This window comes from Pseudoliparis swirei, chromosome 10 (assembly GCF_029220125.1).
Source record: "Pseudoliparis swirei isolate HS2019 ecotype Mariana Trench chromosome 10, NWPU_hadal_v1, whole genome shotgun sequence".
In the NCBI taxonomy this organism is placed as follows: Eukaryota; Metazoa; Chordata; class Actinopteri; order Perciformes; family Liparidae; genus Pseudoliparis; species Pseudoliparis swirei.
In genome coordinates this window covers 12,848,796-12,868,197 of record NC_079397.1, presented here as the reverse complement: position 1 = coordinate 12,868,197, position 19,402 = coordinate 12,848,796, and the positions used below count along the sequence as shown (strand labels likewise).

The 19,402-nt window shown below is 40.5% G+C and overlaps 1 protein-coding gene across 4 annotated transcripts in view; it reads right to left on the bottom strand.

Moving 5' to 3' along the window:
• Window positions 1-19,402, bottom strand: part of grm8a (glutamate receptor, metabotropic 8a) — a 219,619-nt gene that overhangs the window by 48,447 nt on the left and 151,770 nt on the right. For all 4 annotated transcript variants that reach the window (XM_056424292.1, XM_056424293.1, XM_056424290.1 and 1 more), the window contains 3 exons: window positions 15,489-15,624; window positions 14,117-14,271; window positions 12,856-12,993 (listed from right to left, as the gene is read on the bottom strand). In XM_056424292.1, coding sequence (XP_056280267.1) covers window positions 12,856-12,993; window positions 14,117-14,271; window positions 15,489-15,624 — 429 coding nt within the window. The remainder of the gene's footprint in view (window positions 1-12,855; window positions 12,994-14,116; window positions 14,272-15,488; window positions 15,625-19,402) is intronic.

Here is a 19,402-nt window from a genome sequence, read left to right as displayed (position 1 = left end):
GAGGGCCATTTATAGTTATTGTGGTCTCCACGTGCACCATGACCCACAATAAAAACACGTGAAGAATGTAGACTTCTTCATCTTCCTTATTAAAGTAGCAGCATCCTTTTCAAATGGAAGTCAAGTCTCGCTGGTGTGACAGAGTTTAACGAACGTGCTACAACGAGTCCTGTTTTGATTTTGGTTGAGAAATGATAATTCACTTCAGCTCCGAAACTTAAAGCCACGCCCCGCATCTCCCAGTTCATTTGGCCAGTGGCTCAATAATGAGATAGATGCCAGTGGAACCACTGTTCGATGTGTTTCAATGCCTTTCCAGTGAAGCCGGAGCTATGTGTGTCTAATACACTACCGTTCAAAAGTTTGGGGTCACTTAGAAATGTCTTTATTTTTCGAAGAAAAGCACTGTTTTTTCAATAAAGATAACATGAATCAAAAATACACACTATACATTGTTAATGTGGTAAATGACTATTCTAGGTGGAAACGTCTGGTTTCTAATGAAATATCTCCAGAGGTGTATAGAGGCCCATTTCCATCAACTATCACTCCAGTGTTCTAATGGTACATTGTGTTTGCTAATCGCCTTAGAAGACTAATATCTGATTAGAAAACCCTTGTGCAATTATGTTAGCACAGCTGAAAACAGTTATGCTGGTGATATAAGCTATACAACTGGCCTTCCTTTGAGCTTGAAGTTTGAAGAACAAAATTAATACTTCAAATATTAATCATTATTTCTAACCTTGTTAATGTCTTGACTATATTTTCTATACATTTTGCAATTCATTTGATAAATAAAAGTGAGTTTTCATGGAAGACACAAAATTGTCTGGATGACCCCAAACTTTTGAACGGTAGTGTACATAAACCAGTACATTAAGGCGGGTGCGGTGAGGCAAATGCTAGAATGCTGACTAGTTAACTGCATTGATGGATGCCTTCACGGCCCAGTGTGCCAGCCTGGTTTTACACAGAAGCTGATTGATGCACCGCAGATGACAAATAGACTCATGATTTGGACAAGCTCCTTAATTAAACATCAATTAGGAACACATATTCAATTCTCTCTTTTTCCGCTCAAATTCTCTTTTGTTTTTTCGACCCATTTTGTGTGTGTGTGTGGGGGGGGGGGGGGGGGGGGGCGCTCACACACGCATGTATACACACTTTCATTTCATGATGCAGATGAGATGAATTTGGAAATGATTATGTGACGAACTTTTTGAAATATTCACCTCGGAAGAATGGCAAACTCAATTCAAATGGTGAGGATTCGCTTTTTTCTCATGATTCAAACATTTGTGAAATGCGTCAGGGAGATGATTGGATAGGAAGATGCCGCCGCATCATAACTCGTAGACGATTATAAAACATCGTTATCACAAAACACAAAACGTGACCCACAAGAAATGTAAACATCTACACACTGGTCCAGCTCTGAGCTATAGCTAATCTACGGAGAAAGAAATACATTAATAATCAATAGTAAGAGAATAGGAAATGAGCATCAGACAGGAATTGTGCTCGACAGGACTTAATAAGAGAGCACTATAACCCGGGGTTATGTCAAGACAGCGCTACACAAACACCAGTCATTATATCCGAGTCAGCATGTGGGGATGTGTGTGTGTGTCCACTTGTTCCATAATTGGTGCCTTGGTTTTGCGCGTGTAGAATTAGCGATCAATGTCAAATATCATATCAATATCATTCATCTGGTGAGTAGAGTAGAGCTGCAAGCCGGGTCAATTATATTTAAATGTGAATAAATACTAATAAATCATTCAAAGAAGTAAAGCATTCATTCTGAGAAGAGTTGCTGCAATTAATCAGTTTTAGGTTTGAGAAAATATATTGGAGAAAAGCCATGTGAAAGGCTGATTTGTTTACAATTGTGTAGTTATGGCAACAATTTCTACATGAGAACAACAGTCGGTTCCTGTGAATATGGTTCATGGCTACAGTTCAAAGGTTAGGGTCAGATCAACGGAGAGTTGTGAACACATAATTGTGCTATGAAAAGTTTAGTAAAGCTGAGCACAAATAAAAATTGTGGTAATAATTGCTCCTTGCAAAGGAAGGTAATGGGCACATTGTGATTGAGGTTTACAACATAGAGTCTGGGTAATAATAATAATAATAATAACTTCCAATGTTTGAGTTCACCTTCTTTATTTAAAATGTGTTTGTGATCTGGGTGTTTGTTTAACAGGGAACTTAATATACCATGACAACCATGTTCTTGTTTGTGAAAATCATGACAATACTCTTGAGATGCATCTCGTAGTTGTTGTTATTATTACTTATAGATCGTATGGCAAGACTACAAAAACAGGATTTGTAATAAACCTCCATGATCTGCTTTACAAAGAGCAATTCACTTTGCATGAGTAATGCGATGCGACAGACGCATGTGGCTAATATATATTACATCTCCACATTATTGCTCATATATATTACTGCTGATAACACAGCTAATATGAATTATGCATTAGTCATTATTCATATTATGCTGAATCACTGTCCCGGCACAACTCGCTTCTGCTCGCTTGCTCTCCGTCTGCCTTCAACTTGTTTTATTTTACTCGTGTCGGTCCATTCCTCTCTTCATCTCCCTCCTGCAAAGCTTTCACACAAACAAATAAACAATAATTGGAGTTTGTGTCGCTAAGGGAATGTGTGTTTTATGTCTTGAACAAGCAGAGAAACAGAGGAACTGGATCAAACAGAACGGCAGGATGGGAAAAAAAGAAACCGAAACTAAAGCCGGAATGAGAGACAATAAATACAAGGTATACGTTAATGGAAGAAGGTTGAGATGAAACAAACAACAACAACAACAAAAAAGAATGAGGGAGAGAGGAGAGGGAGTGCGGGGGAGGGGTGAAGTATGTGGCTGAGAAAGAAGAAACAAGGTTTTGTTGAAGAGAGGGCAAAACCGTAAAATCACATTACTGGAGCGACACTTGTTCTCTGTAACCGGCAACAACCCATCACTGCACACATACATGTGTGTGTGTGTGTGTGTGTGTGTGTGAGTACACGCACAGGCAAATACCACTCAGGGATAAAAATGACTGAGCTATGCATTGAATCCTTACATTTCTAGGCCCCGCCCATTAGTCCAGGGACAAGAAAGAAGGAAATGCAATGACAAATGAACTTCTGGGATTGGTCATTATGCAGAAGTTGCCTTCCCCTCAATCACCCCTTCGTACTACTTTGACATTTAAGAAATTAAAGTGAAAAAGAAAAATGAACATTGAATACCTATAGGTCCCATTTGAGCAGCGTTCTTATCAGCGTGGATCATATTTCAATCCCTTTGTTCACGCATGGGAACGAATATAATAATATAATAAGTGTCTGTGAAGTTAGTTGTTGAAGGTTCCTCCACGGTTTATTTTGGTGTGACGAATGGTCACAATGGAATTTGGTGGTGAGCTTTTTGTCGATTTATTAAAAAAAGTCCAATATGCGACCGATCGATGGGTGCATTTTTATACAACTGTTTGCAAACAGATTAGCGATAACAACTTTATTCCAATGGCGTCTCTCCGGCTCGCTCGACTGCACCCCAATGAGAAAGCAATTAATACTCCTTTAATTTCATTGTGTGTTGATTTATGATTATGGCCAACGTTTTCTATTCTGTGCTGAGCCCAACATGTGCATGCTCATTTAATGTGTGTGTATCCATTTGCTGGTGTGCTTTTGGGTGTGTAACACTAAGTGAGATGTGCGTGACATGGCCACAGTTGGTCCCCTGAACCTACTCAAGATGGATTTGTGTGTGTGTGTGTGTGTGTGTGTGTGACTCAACAGTGATAGATGGGCAGCTCGACACTGATTCTTTCAACCACACCAGGGACGTGTGCGTGCCTTTTGCGTTCTCATTTTGTTGTCACCACTGTAATATTTGTAGACACTTTTATTATAAGTCATTTCTTTCCATAGAATAGGTTGTGCATTTCACATACGTGTAGAACATTTGTAGTCTTGCTGATCTGACATAAGTGAGGCAAACAGTACCTCTGCCTCAAGGAAGGGGGCGTGCGAGAGCTTGCGGGTTCATGCTTATTCGCTTCTTCTCCACTTTAACAAAAAATATGGAGGATTTTTTTCGAGAAGAATAAACTTCATTTACAAGAAATTTAAGACCATGTATGCGTGTTATTCGCATAACACAAAAAGTATTAAACCGAATCGCATGAAATTTGGTGGGATGATTGGTTATTATCCGGGGACCATTTGATTAGATTTTGGGATCGATCGGGTCAAAGGTCAAGGTCAAGGAAAGGTCAAAATCTTCTTTTTATCATAGCGCGGTCAATTTGTATCCAATTGGCATGCAACTAATGCCAACATGTTCATAATTCAATGCCCAATCTTGTGATATGCGAAGGTATGCGCTCTACCGAGTGCCCGTTCTATATGTGTATTGAATAGGGATAATTTGAGGAATTGCCACAGAGCAAATGGGCTCTTTCTTTGAACCTCTATAAATTAGTACAATCAAATATGTACCGTAACTGTGTGTGTGAAAAGAATGCTCTAGTGAAATATGAAAAACCACCAGTAGTCAATGTGCAAGCTGCCAATTGAATGGTGATTTAAGCTGCTCTACTGGGTTCATATCTTTGTAAATCTGACCCTGAGTCAGTGCCTCACCAGCCACAAACCTCACAGGACTACCTGCCTTGCCGCCTACGTAGCCTGGCATCCACACGGATGAAGTTTCTTCGTATAAGAATCCAGGCTCACGTTACAGGCGTAACACAGAGCTCATTGGCACATGTGCTCACGGAGTCTCCGAACCACATCGTCCACGCCAAGAACAAAAAAGGACCATTCCATGCCGCAGAGAGTCGTAACATCCTGTCTGTCGACGCCTCGCCCGTCTCACACTCGGCCACCTGTCTGCCGGCGCCCGTCAATCTCTAATTGTCCGTCTCCATCTGTGTTTGCCTCCGTCTTCCAGTCTGTTGGGCCCCGAGGTCTTTTCACAGGGAAGGGAGAGCGGTTTATCCGGCCTGCGAGCCTAATAACTCTCCTTCCCCATCGACCTCGTTAGGATTCGGTCTATTTCCAGCGAGTGAACATGTGTTTGCGCATGAGGGTAAATGTGTGCATGCTGAGCTAAGTCAGGATTTAATTAATTCCTCGAGCGGAGTGAATCTCAAACAGATAGATCCATACATAGTGTTGGATGAGGACTTCAAAAGTTTAGTTTCTTCTACGGGAAGAACAGCATCACCCAGTAGCCCTTAAAAAATCATTTTACCACTAACACACACTCTAATGCATTCATATTTCATATTAAACGAGGGAAACGAAAAGTTCCATGCGCATGTGTGTGTGTGTGTGTGTGTGTGTGTGTGTGTGGAGGCATTTGATAATCTTTTGTGTTTGCTCATTAAGGATGGAAGTTACGGCGTTCATTAGGCAGCTGCTAAAGGAACTACAGTCCCGTAGTAATCTTGTTAATCAGGGAAAGTAGACCGGGGAGCTTTACTTGTTATGAGAGGGTTTTCTCAAAGAGAGTTTGCCATCTTTACACATATTGTTCACAGTCATATGTTCACCTTAATAAGAGGTGTAATCTCCATTCGCTAATGGTATAATATTCCTCACACTGAGGTGTGACCTGTAGATTAATTAATAAATTCATATTTGCTGAGGCATGTTATTGGTTGTGACGACATCTGATTTGTTCCTTTACCTGAGCACACATTGTGCTATAGATAGATAGATAGATACTTTATTAATCCACAAGGGGAAATTTGTCGTAGCAGTAGCAGCACCAATGAACTAAACACACAAGAATAAAAAAATATATATAAAATATAAAAAACAGGGATGAAAGATATAGAAGTATACAAAGTAAAATATAAAATAATATATATATATATGTATCTACACAACATATATGCATACACAATACACAATACTAATGACAAATTAAATTAAATATAAAAATATTAAATATAGAATAAACATTGAATATGTGTTGCATTCTACAGTCTGTTTGTCCATGTAATGTAATGTATGAAGGGGTCAATATTGTTCATGTACCATATCTGCACCAATTAACATGTCATTTTTCCGGGTTTCCTCAGTTTCATGAGGTCGTTCGGAGCAAAGTGATTCTGTATTGCTTGCTGTCCACTGCCTGTGTCTGCACCATGTGTTTCCCCCCATTCAGTAGGCTTACAAGACCTGTGGCTGAGTGGTATTGGACCCATTAAACCCAGCATGAAACACTAGATTAATCTATAACAAGCATGCAAGTGCAAACTATACAGCGGCATAAAATATACATTATTACAAATAGCCTAGCAAATAGCTCTTCCCAGATAGCTAGCCCATCACAAATATTTAAGTGTAAGTACCAGTGGCGGCTGGCTAATAGAGGGCCACTGGACCGCCTGGTCCCACCCACCTTGAGCCCAGAAGAGACGGGTCTAAGAAGCTGTTTAGCCTTTTATTGATTACAGATAGAAATGAGTGATATACCATTTAGCCAACCAGCGTCCTAAAATAGATTCAGCTTTGGGCCAATGTCGGCCAAAAGTTGCGCGTTCTCGTCTCGACCCGGTAAAATCTCTCCTCAAAGACCCGTTTGAGAGAAGAACTTTGGCGGAGGAACAACAGGTAAGTAAAACAACTGGGCCCAGATCGACCCGACTTCATGAGACAACAGACGGGCTGGAAGGGAAGCAGCACAGGAAGCTTCTGGAGAGACCGGACACCAGGAAGTGTTGCTTCATAAATCAATGGGGACAGATGCAGCATGGACAGATGTGGGAGTCAGGGACATGAAGCACTTTTCGAAAAAAGAAGAAAAAACACGTGAAAACACCAGGACACGCATAGGTAACTCCTCAAGCAGCCGTATTGGACCAAGTGAACATCGGTACCAGCTGGAAGACGGACACAGGAGGAGGTGAAGACACATAATGAGGATAAAAACAGGCTCACTTTAACCCTAACAAGGGTCATAGGTTAGATTTTATTTATTTATATATATATATATATATACGTGATTTATATTATACAATATTTTCATTTTTTTATATTTTTTATTGTATATTTATATTATAGTATTTATATATCATTGTATACTGAATATTATATATATACAGGACTGTCTCAGAAAATTAGAATATTGTGATGAAGTTCTTTATTTTCTGTAATGCAATTAAAAAAACAAAAATGTCATGCATTCTGGATTCATTACAAATCAACTGAAATATTGCAAGCCTTTTATTCTTTTAATATTGCTGATTATGGCTTACAGCTTAAGAAAACTCTAAAATCCTATCTCATAAAATTTTAATATTTCCTCAGACCAAGTAAAGAAAAAGATTTATAACAGCTGAGTGTTTGTCAAGGCTCAGGAAACCCTTGCAGGTGTTTCGAGTTAATTAGACAATTCAAGTGATTTGTTTAATACCCTACTAGTATACTTTTTCATGATATTCTAATATTTAGAGATAGGATATTTGAGTTTTCTTAATCAGCAATATTAAAAGAATAAAATCGGTGCAATATTTCAGTGATTTGTAAAATCCAGAATGCATGACATTTTTGTTTTTTTAATTGCATTGCAGAAAATAAAGAACTTCATCACAATATTCTAATTTTCTGAGACAGTCCTGTATATATATTATATATATATTAATATACTGAATTGTATGAATAAGCTGTCCTTGTAAGTCAGTGTTGGAATAAATGTTAAATAACTCACTACAAAGAACTTTTTTGCATTGAATCATGCTGGGATGTTTGCTGAAATTGATTGGATGGCCCTCGCCAAAAAAATGATCCCAGCCGCCACTGGTAAGCACCGATGTAAAAGTCTGCTTTATTTATAGATTTGGCTTTTATTTGCCATATTTAGAGTGATATACAGTATAACAAATAATGGGACGGATTCGTTTTTGGGACCATGTGAACAATATAAGATGTGACTAAGCACAGATCCTCCTGAGAACAAGCGTGAATGAGTGAGAAAGACAGAAACAACGTGATATTTCATACTTGTTAAATATTTACACTGTTTTGATACTTTGAATATTTTATATAAAGCACTTTTTTTTAATACAATAGCTTTTTTTGTATTCAATATTCCAGTCTGTTCATGCCAATGAAGCCATTAAAGTTTCATCTGGAGAGAACAGACAGAAGTGACATGTATCGTGAGGGACAGGGAGCAAGGAAGTCAGAAAGAGGGAACGTCAACTTCAGATTGACAGTCGACAAAGTAAAGAAAGATCACAAAAGTCAAAATAGGAAGTACAATAATGATATGATTCTCAAGAGAGTGAGACAAGTCACAACCCATGTAGGAGAGAAAAACAACAGGCAACACTGCAACGACCTTGTTTTCTGCTCGCGCTGCACTCTAATTCCTCCGTGTGTACCTGAAGCTCACATCTCCTGTCACAACCACTGCGACTCACTGGTGGAATAGATCCTTTGATGAGCCCGGGTCGAGAAGTGTGTGAGGAATGTGTGTGTCCTTTATGCGTGAATGGCCTTCGTTCATATGTGTGTGTGCGTGTGTGTTTCTGTCAACTCTGTACCAGTGTGTACGAGAAATGCAGGTTGCACAGAAATAGGATTTCATGATTTGACGGACTGAGGTGCTGCTCCACTTTTGCAGTGAACTCATCCTGCGGACACTGTTGAGTGGTGAGTTAGAGATCTGTCATGTATTTGAATCTATATTTTAACTCTTTACTGTTTTAATTACATTTAGCATTTATTAAATTATATGTAGCATTTACACAGCTAGCCGCTGGCTAATCAGTGGCTAGCTGCTGCCGTGTCAAAGAGCCATTGAGAAGCAACACATGTGGTCTCAACTCCTTGTGAAGCACCTTGAATATCTCAGTTCAGACGGTTCCGAAAAGGCGCTAAACTTGACATTCGGAGAACTAATATAGCATCAAACAACTATTTGCTATGTCAAGATATAGTTGAGCGATGGCTACCTGAGCCGAGAATGACGAAGTGTGCAGTGTAGAGGCAATCCCTCAATCATAGTGATGTTCTGAATTTAGAATTTAGCACCTTCAGATAATTATGTTTTATTGATTCCACTGAGTGTCAGAGTTCAGGTTAGTGGATCAACACAAAAAGGTGTGTGTGTGTATGTGTGTGTCCAAGAAAGAGAGAAGGACAGAGCTTCTATTGTAGAGTATATGTAAAGTATATGCAGCAGCATCTTTATAACAATGAGGCCGGTGGGATTTAAGGATGGTCAAAGTTGGCGATTGTGTATCTGCAGCCACTGAGCATGTGTTTGTGAGCATGTACAGCAGGCGTGTATGTCGGCTTGTCTGTGATGTCTGCCTCAGTCAGCTTCCCCTCAGGCGTCAGTTCTACCCGACTGCATGCTTTCAACACAACAGTCGTATCCCAGCATCGGAGTTTTCCTGGCTGGTGCGCTTACGAGCATATCAAGCACGCTAGAGGAGAAAAAGGCTTTTTACTCGACTCAGAAGTTGGAGCGCCTTGGATTTCCCTTTTCTTCTGCGCTCGCTCTCTTTTTTATGAAAGATGAAATGACAGGGATGAAAGTGGATGTAGTGTATTCAAATTGGACTGGATAACTAATGTGCAACACTGCTGGTAGCTGCAGTAATGACCATTAACAACTTCAAAGTGTGTTTTTAATTTCCACAAAATATGCATTATCTTCATGGAACAAATTGTGCATGAGAATAAAGTTAAAAGGATATAACGTCGGTTGTGGAGTGAGAGAACGTCTGAGATAAGGACACAGATGCACTCATTCAGAATCAGAGGAAGCCAAAAAAAATTGATTAGAAATGCAAGAACATATTCAAAACATGTTTGACATGTCGGAGTTAGTTTGTAATTAGTCTCTTATAAGATGACTAATTTAAACAATATATGTTGGCACTTAAGAGGCCTTTTCACAGCTTTGATGGCAATCATACACTGCTGTTGTTTATATTTAACCCTCCTGTTACCTTTAGGGTCAATTTGACCCAATTTAATGTTTAACGTCGGTGTTCTTTGGGGTCAATTTGACCCCAGGCTGTTTTTCACCGTGTCAAACATATAAGAAATATCAACTTTTTTATATATTTAAAGGGCTATTTAGGTAGTCAACAAACAAACATAAAGTACCTCACACTTAAACTTGGGAAACAATATTAATTCAAATAATTTTCTGGAGGTTTTAATTGCTAGGGTCAAATTGACCCCGAGGGTCAAATATGTTAGTAAATGTGAAGGTAACAGGAGGGTTAAAAAAGACGGGTTTAAAGACGGCATAGAGTGATATATTGAATAAACCTGACCGAGAAGTGTCTCATTGTTTTAACCTGCGAGCCTGTGTGTGTGTGTATATTATTATAATCATACTTTGAAAGAATCTGTATGATTTTATATATGATATAATTGTTTTCTTTAGCCTAAGAATAATATATCATCATGTTACACTATTTATTTGTCTTAGTCTCAATTCTGTATTGTATCTTTCTATTAATCTATCTGAGCCGAATAACGTACATTATAATCACACACAATATAATCATCAGCTGTGTCCCCATGGCAACCTTGGGCAGCAGGCTGCTGATTGGCTTTTGTGTTGATGATTTGGAGGTCGCGACCCCCAGCACTTGGAATTAATGGACTTTGTCGCACGAAAACAGGCCAAGGCCCTCGACACACACACGCCCATGAACACAGATGCCACGGGTAGTAATGAATGGTCAATGGGAGTCGCAGACCTTACACACTTAATTATGGGAATTAATGGCGGGTGTGTGACTCGGGATACACACTGTGACACACAAACATACAGACTCAATCACAGCAGCACGACATCAGCCGCGGGCAAAGACAACAAGCTGCAGGCATTATTATGTGACAGCAAAATGCACATCATGAGCATTGCAAATGCAAAGACTGACAACGAGGAGTGTCTATTAATTGCATCCCCGTTTCCCCCACCAGGGATGCATGGAGAGAGGCAAGGAAACCATGCGAGGAGAGAGGAAACGAGGAAATATGTTTGAAACGAGACGTCCTTTCCTCTGAAGCGTCACGCGAGGCGTCGTGTGGTTCTGATGACGGCAGCCACTGAGCACAGCTGGATCAGCTGTCAGTCAGCTTTAACGGCTGGTTCTGGTCCATTTTTTAGCAAACCTTGTCATAAAAATCAGCTTAAAATATTGATAACTAGAACGGGCACTCGGTAGAGCGCATACCTTCGCCGCAGCCTTTTTTTGGTACTTGGCATGATAGTGTGGGGAGCTTGATGTCATGTGAACATGTTGGCATTAGTTGCATGCCAATTGGATAACAATTGACCGCGCTATGGTAAAAATAAGACGTTGAACTTTTCATGACATTGACCTTTGACCTTTGACCCGATCGATCCCAAAATCGAATCAAATGGTCCCCGGATAAGAACCAATCATCCCACCAAATTTCATGCGATTCGGTTTAATACTTTTTGAGTTATGCGAATAACACACAAACACACACACACACATACAAATAAATAAATAAATACACAGCGATCAAAACATAACCTTCCGCAGAATGCGAAGGTAAAAATTATCGTAGGCCTATAACGTTTTTTGTCGATTTAATGGTGGTTAACTCCTACTTATGTTAATAAAGACACCGTTCTCATCACTGTCAGAGTGGAGATGTTTTCTCTCTGTCGTCTGATTTAAAAACTGCATTGTGTATTTCTATACAGTGTGTGGTATGTATATTGCGTACTGTTGCTTATAAGCGGAGGATCTATTCTCACCGGTGGAGTGCTTTTGTCTAACTTTTTATGTGTGTTTTGAAATTCTGATTCAAAAGTCATTATTAAATAACCCAGAATATGATGATGGTTCATCTTGAACACTGGAATTAATTTATTACGCCCAATGTGTGAATCAGAAAACAAACTAAATATATAGAGAGTTTAATGTGTGATCCGTCTTTTGTGATCAGTCCGATCTGCTGCAGCGTCCAATCAAATAACTGATAAACAATGAGGGGGTGTGTTGAGCGTTGAAACGCTACCCGGAGGCGCATTGGCTCCTCGGAAATCCCTTATTTATTACAAATATGAGACTGGGCATGTAATCACATACACACTCCACGGGGAGACTAAATTATCGTATTGACAAGCACAGACTCCACCGATTTTTTCATTTCTCTTTTAGCTTTGAGCTGTGTATATACGTGTGTATATATATATATATATATATATATATATATATATATATATATATATATAGAGATGGTAAATCTCTACCGATTTGTGTTGGCTGGCCTAATTGGAAGATACCTGAAAGACAGATTGCTTTTTCGTGTAAACTAGTTTCCCTGGTGACTTCAATCTTTTGAAAAGAGAATGCTGATATAAGTATAGTTTTTTAATTGCTTGAGGTGGAAGCTACATTAATAGGCATTTAAGATGGTCCGTGATTTGCAGTAAACAAAATAAGAAGAACGTCTCTGAGCAAGAAGCAAGGATCTGGTTGTTGTGGTGCCAGGATGAGAGAAGACCAATTAGAACTGACCACCTGCCTGATTTGTGAGAAGGTAAAACTAATAACCCTCTATGGAGCGTCTAAGTTCAAACTCCTCTTCTCAAATTGGCAAAATATTTGCGACGGCACGTCACGTTGTATAAAATCCCACTCCAGCTGAGATGTGTATTTGTATCTCTTTTTGTGTCTGTACTATGGAGCAGTCCAAACTAATTCCACTTGCTAGTTTGGGCTATCAGGCATTTTGAGTTACTGGAAACAATGGCGGAAACTAACTCATATAAAGTGAAACAGAATAAGAGTAGTGTCTTACCTGTGCATTTCTTCAGGCTGCCGGGTCGTTTGCCATGCATCCCCAGCTTGCAGTTGAAGTTTTCCTCCCAGAATTCAGCAAACCAAACATTCCTCCTGTTGTTGGACAGCGAGCGGCTCCGGAAATACCGGTCAAACGCTGCAGAAAAAACACAGACGAGTCAGAGTCTAAAAAACCTACGTGAAACGGTTTTCCATTATATCGGTGTGTTTATTGTTAAAAGCAAAGTGTAAAAACAGATTTACAGGGCTTTATTGGGCGGATATATCTTCTATGATTTCCTGAAGTGGCCACTGGTCGCCTGCTAACCTCTCGGTAATGACGAGATTCTTACTTAACAGATATAATATCATATTGGCTTAAATGGAATAAATATGATGTTGTAATATTCTTCTATTCTATTACACTGAAACAAATGTGTATTCTCTCTTTGGACATAAGTAAAAGGTTATTGTACAAGATACTTACAGGTACAAGAGTAAACTAAAGTTTGTTAAATTATTTCAGTGTTCTATACACAACCTGACATACGACCCTTAAATATATATATATATATATATATATATATAGAGAGAGAGAGAGAGAGAGAGAGAGAGAGAGAGAGAAAATTAAATATGAGTTGACTCAACATCCCCTGGACTTGAAAACGGACTATTTTAAGCTTACCAGAGGTATAATCTATTGCATCAGATTCTCAGGTGTACCTAATAAATGTATACAGTTGGACTGTATGCACTTTTCATTAATCCTGCGCTGGTTCCGTCTCACTCCCTTCTCCTCCTCTATTGTGAAGACCGTATCGAGTGTGGACCAGAGCTGACTTTGATTCATTGAAACCTCGACGTAGGCTCTTGCTCCCTCACTCTCAGGTCATATATTGTCGCCTCGCTGTCCCTTCAGGAGTCAATTATCTAATAGGGAGCTCTGACAAGGAGCAAATGAGGATATTCTCCCTGGCATAATGGCACAAATGTGTTATCCGCTGGGATCAAGAGTCAGGGAACGAGCGTATTTCACTGTCTGTTTCTGGTCTTTCCCCCTGTCCCTTTAATTTGATCTATTTGACTTCGAACACACACACACACATACAAACACACACACAACATCAGCTTCCTCTCCTTTGTCACACAGGTGAGAGGAAAGAGTCTCAGTGTGGATTTAAAGTTGTGTCACCCCATTATCTGTCGTGAGTTACTGACTGTAAACATGACATATGCTCATCTGCGAATGCATAACTGTGTTTTCTTCATTCCACTCTTACCATCTACAGATGCCCGTTTGGGAAGAATGGTGATGGCTCCCCCAGCCACTCTCTCCTGGCCAATCACAGGGGATATTTTGGACCCCCAGCTGTCTGATCCCACCCACAGGAAGTGGCCAGTCTGGTTGTTCCTTTTAGCTGCATCCAGAACTCGTCTGTTGGAGGAGAGAGCGGAGAATGAAAGTGTTTTTGGTGGTGAGAAAAGAACAATAAAAAGGTCTCCGGCTGGATCTTGTTGACCTTTCGAAGCCCCAATAAGACGGTAAACTCGCCCTCTTCACTTACTGCCCCATGGTCTAATAAAAAGCATCAACTAATGATGTAAATACAATAAACAGGCAATAGGACACGGACAATTCATCTTAACCCTCCTGTTACCTTCACATTTACTCACATCTTTTACCCTCGGGGTCAATTTGACCCCAGCAATTAAAAAGTCCAGAAAATTATTAGAATTAATATTGTTTCCCAAATGTAAGTGTCAGGTACTTTATGTTTGTTTGTCGACTACCTAAACAGCCCTTTACATAAATAAAAAAGTTGATATTTACCTTCGCATTGAAAATGCGGAAGGTTATGTTTTGATCGCAGTGTATTTATTTATTTATTTATTTATTTGTATGCGTGTTACTCGCATAACTAAAAAAGTATTAAACCGAATCGCATGAAATTTGGTGGGATGATTGGTTATTATCCGGCGACCATTTGATTAGATTTTGGGAACGATCGAGTCAAAGGTCAAGGTCATGAAAAGGTCAAAATCTTCTTTTTACCATAGCGCGGTAAATTTGTATCCAATTGGCATGCAACTAATGCCAAAATGTTCATAATCCAATGCCCAATCTTGTGATATGCAAAGGTATGTGCTCTACCGAGTGCCCGTTCTAGTTCTTAGATGTTTTACACAGTGAAAAACAGCCTGGGTTCAAATTGACCCCAAAGAACACCGATGCGTACAAGTTGTGTACAGGACATTGAAAACATATGTTTTCCAAGTTGTCCCCAATAAATTAGGAAAAGTCATTAAATATGAAGCAAAAAAAATGATGTCATTCATTTATTTAGAGACGTTAAACATTGAATGGGGTCAAATTGACCCCAAAGGTAATAGGAGGGTTAAAAAACATCTTGATTCTTCTTACTTCTGTTATTATATCAGTAGTTTAACATCAATGATCTTATAACTGCCTTGAAGGAATAGGCAGTTTCTCATGATTGCTTTTTACTCAAAGAGGCATATGGGTATCTTTAGGTTATCGTTATAACAAAAGCACAAAAGGATATGTCACTAAACCATAATATGAACGTGAAGGCGGCACACAAACACTGAGCGGTGGCAGCGGAGGCCCCTGTTGAAGTGCGCAGCACGTACCGTATGTCGTCCTCATTAGCGAACATGATGACGGCCCTGGCGTTGGAGGTCTCCAGCAGGCGTCTGATGATCTTATCAAACTCTCCTGATCTGGGCTCCCTGGGGATCTTCAAGGACTGGGCGATACACACACCACCTGGGCCCGAAGGAGACAGAGCGAATCATCAATATTTCATTTAATGATTAACATTTCTTCATTTTCCATTCCTCACTCAAGGGTAGTGGTTCTGTCTGGATGCCTATGGCCAGTTTATTAAAAATGTGTTCTAAACACTCCCCGTGGTGCGTGTGAGGGACGTGGCTCGACGCTTCCAGCAGCGTCCGCACTTTGAGTTAAACTGGATGGTTAGTCGAACACCGGCGGCCCACATCAAAAATTCTACTTTGGGGAATGCCGACCTACCACAGTAACAAGCAATAAGACACGCACGAGCTAAAATAAATGAGGATCATGTGTTACCGTATTAAACATTCATGCCAAAACACATTGCGAAGCAAGAGTCTGAGGTGTGACAGGTTATGGAGGGAGTACCGCAAGGTAGAACATTGCAGTTGGGAAATAAGAGGAGAGCGAAGGGAGGAGGGATAATGAAATGATGGAGACTGAAGAGAACGGTAGGTTGTAGAAAAGGTAAAACGAGAGGATAAGGGAGAGGAGGAGATGAATGGTGTGTGTGTGTGTGTGTGTGTGTGGGGGGGGAGGGTTCAATGGTAAATTGACTTTTTTTTTTGCAGTCTCAAATCGCTTAACACTCCGCTTCACACGTATTCATACGGTGGTTCTGCAGGGGTCTTAATTAATTCTAGTTTCGGAAAAAAACACGGTAAAAGGTGGAGCTACAAATGATGTTGGAGGCAGGAGGTTGTCGACGGCAACGGAGACGAGACGGCGAGAAACGAGGCGAAGGATGAGCGGGGCAATATGACGATGATGAATCGCGGCACTGTGCTCAGTGTCGAGCGATAACCGCTGCAGCCCGATTGATACTCCTCCATGTCCCGTTGTGGAGGCCGACATGTCAGCCGCAGCAGTGTTAGTTATTTCACTCTCGATAAGTGATAATGAGGGAGGTGTCTGTTGACCTTGTTCCTTTTTCATCGTTCGCTGCCTCTTTCACACACTCACAAACACAACGTGTGTGTAGTAGGAGGGCGGAAATGTAAGGTTATTGAATGAGTCCAACAGTGTACTCTTCACACACACACACACACACACACACACACAATCCAACATACCATCGTTGCACTAATCCAGATGTAAGCTCTGCTCTGTTAATTAGCTCTGCCTCTTTACATCATTAGCTCAGCTCACGGTGTCACGGTGTGCGTGGAAGGATTATGCCCCTGTTCAACATTACGTCCGCTTTATCCGTGTGCACGAGAACACCGAGCGTGTCCATTTTATTTTCTGCACGTGTGTGTGTGTGTGTGTGTGTGCATTCGTCTGCGTGTGTTTGTGAATAGTGTGTGTGAGGGACAGTGATGAATGTCCCCGCCCCCCCACGTCTGTGCAGTCTGTCGCTTTCACGATACGACTCCCCTGAAATCACACACACACACGGATACACACACACACACTCACACACCAGAGTGACAAAACAATTACTCATTAGCCCCAGATTAAAAGCCTCTCTCGTATAATAACTACAGTGACAAAATCTGCACAGGCATCCCCATTATACCCTTCAAACTATACAAACGTGGAGGTTCGGAATCATTTCTCGAGGATAATCACCAACTCCATTTACACTTTTGTGTAAGTACACGTATTTATCACAGTATGAGGAATCAAGGACACCTGCATTCTCTCCACCACTGTCCTTGGACCAGTATGAAGGTGATTAAATTGGTCATTATCTTAGAACCTGAATCCCCGTCATCAATAACTGTCCTCATGGAGAACAGATTCTCCAGGATGAAGACACTATCAAATGATAGTTGTGCGTTTGTGTTCACACACTCACGGAGACACCTGACTGTAAGCTTGGCTGCCAAATTGACTGCTACCCCCAAAATACACTTCTCCTCTTTGATGGTGCCAGAAAAGCAGCTCATTAAAAGAGAGCGTCAGTTATTAATGTGCACCTTCGCCACTTCGTTGAAGGAAAGCTGTGAGGTCGGATAAGCAGAAATCATCGACGTCTTTTTCTCTTTTCTTTTTTTCCCCCTCTAATTTATTTTTTCTAAAATCCTTGACTGAACGTCTCGTCGAAGGCAGAGGTTTGTTAAATAAAAAAGGAGGGTGTCGTCATCGTGTCCTTGAGTCCACTACGCGAGCTGTGCTGCCGGAGCAAGGGACAGCCCCGTGGGAAGAACGCTTTGAAGAGGCCTTTCGAAAGGAAGCTCTTCAAACTACATACACTACCGTTCAAAAGTTTGGGGTCACTTAGAAATGTCTTTATTTTTCAAAGAAAAGCACTGTTTTTTCAATAAAGATAACATTAATCAAAAATACACACTATACATTGTTAATGTGGTAAATGACTATTCTAGGTGGAAACGTCTGGTTTCTAATGAAATATCTCCATAGGTGTATAGAGGCCCATTTCCATCAACTATCACTCCAGTGTTCTAATGATACATTGTGTTTGCTAATCGCCTTAGAAGACTAATATCTGATTAGAAAACCCTTGTGCAATTATGTTAGTACAGCTGAAAACAGTTATGCTGGTGATATAAGCTATACAACTGGCCTTCCTTTGAGCTTGAAGTTTGAAGAACAAAATTAATACTTCAAATATTAATCATTATTTCTAACCTTGTCAATGTCTTGACTATATTTTCTATTCAATTTTCAATTCATTTGATAAATAAAAGTGAGTTTTCATGGAAGACACAAAATTGTCTGGATGACCCCAAACTTTTGAACGGTAGTGTACATGTGACCTGCAGCCCGTTCTTTGGCCACAGCCGACACGAGTCTACGCCTTGAGGGAGAGAGGAAGAGGAGGAGCCATCTGTCGTACCACTGAAGCGGCAGAGAGGGCCTCGAGATGGTTGTGGCTCAAAATAGGGGAGCGTGGAGTCGGAGTAACTCGCCATCTGCAAACAAGCTGGGCGTTGATCACCTGGAGGAGGGCTGAAGATGTGTCGAGACTCACCAGATGTAGAAATCATGAGCGAGAAGCTGTCGAAGGATGTTCTGCTGTCGACTTTTACATTGCTTGTTCTGGACCAAACTGTTTCACGTCTCCACGACAGACAAACACACAATCCAGAGGCTCAGAATGTGTCTGATTGTGTACAAAATGGTTAATTGGTCAGAGATATACCTCATGCCAGGAATACTAATGTGAGACGAGTTAGAAACGATCTGAGCTGGATTGGATCACAGTCATAGCCAGTCGGCTAATTGAATTACGGGCGCTAAACTACAGCGAGCTCTCAGTGTATCTCTAATAATCTGATTATTGAGGCTTTCATGTTGAATACATTGCGAATGAATCACGATTCCTTGTGTCTGATTATGTGTGTATATGTGTGTGCGTGGGTGTGTGTCTGTGCCTATGTATTCATATCTGAATATCTTTTTTGTGTGCATGTGTGCGCTGTAGTGCATACAGAAGTCCACAGATGCATGCATTTGTGTGTGTGTGTGTGTGTGTGTGTGTGTGTGTGTTTGTTTGTGTGTGTGTGTGTGTGTGTGTGAGAGAGAGTGTGCATTTGCAACTGACCGTCCTCCACTGCAGCTGTTAAAGAAAGATGCCGGTTGCAAGTTGTGATGATGGATTCGATGTTAAGTACATCCAGAGTGTCTCCAAATTAAACCCTTATCGTGTGTAATTAACTCCATTCTGTTTAGAGATTACATGGAATGTGTTTCCAGCCTGGGAACACCGCTGTCTCAATGTTTCATTACAATCTGCATCCCTTGCATGGTCTCCTCTCTCACTCCATCATTGCATCTGCTAACC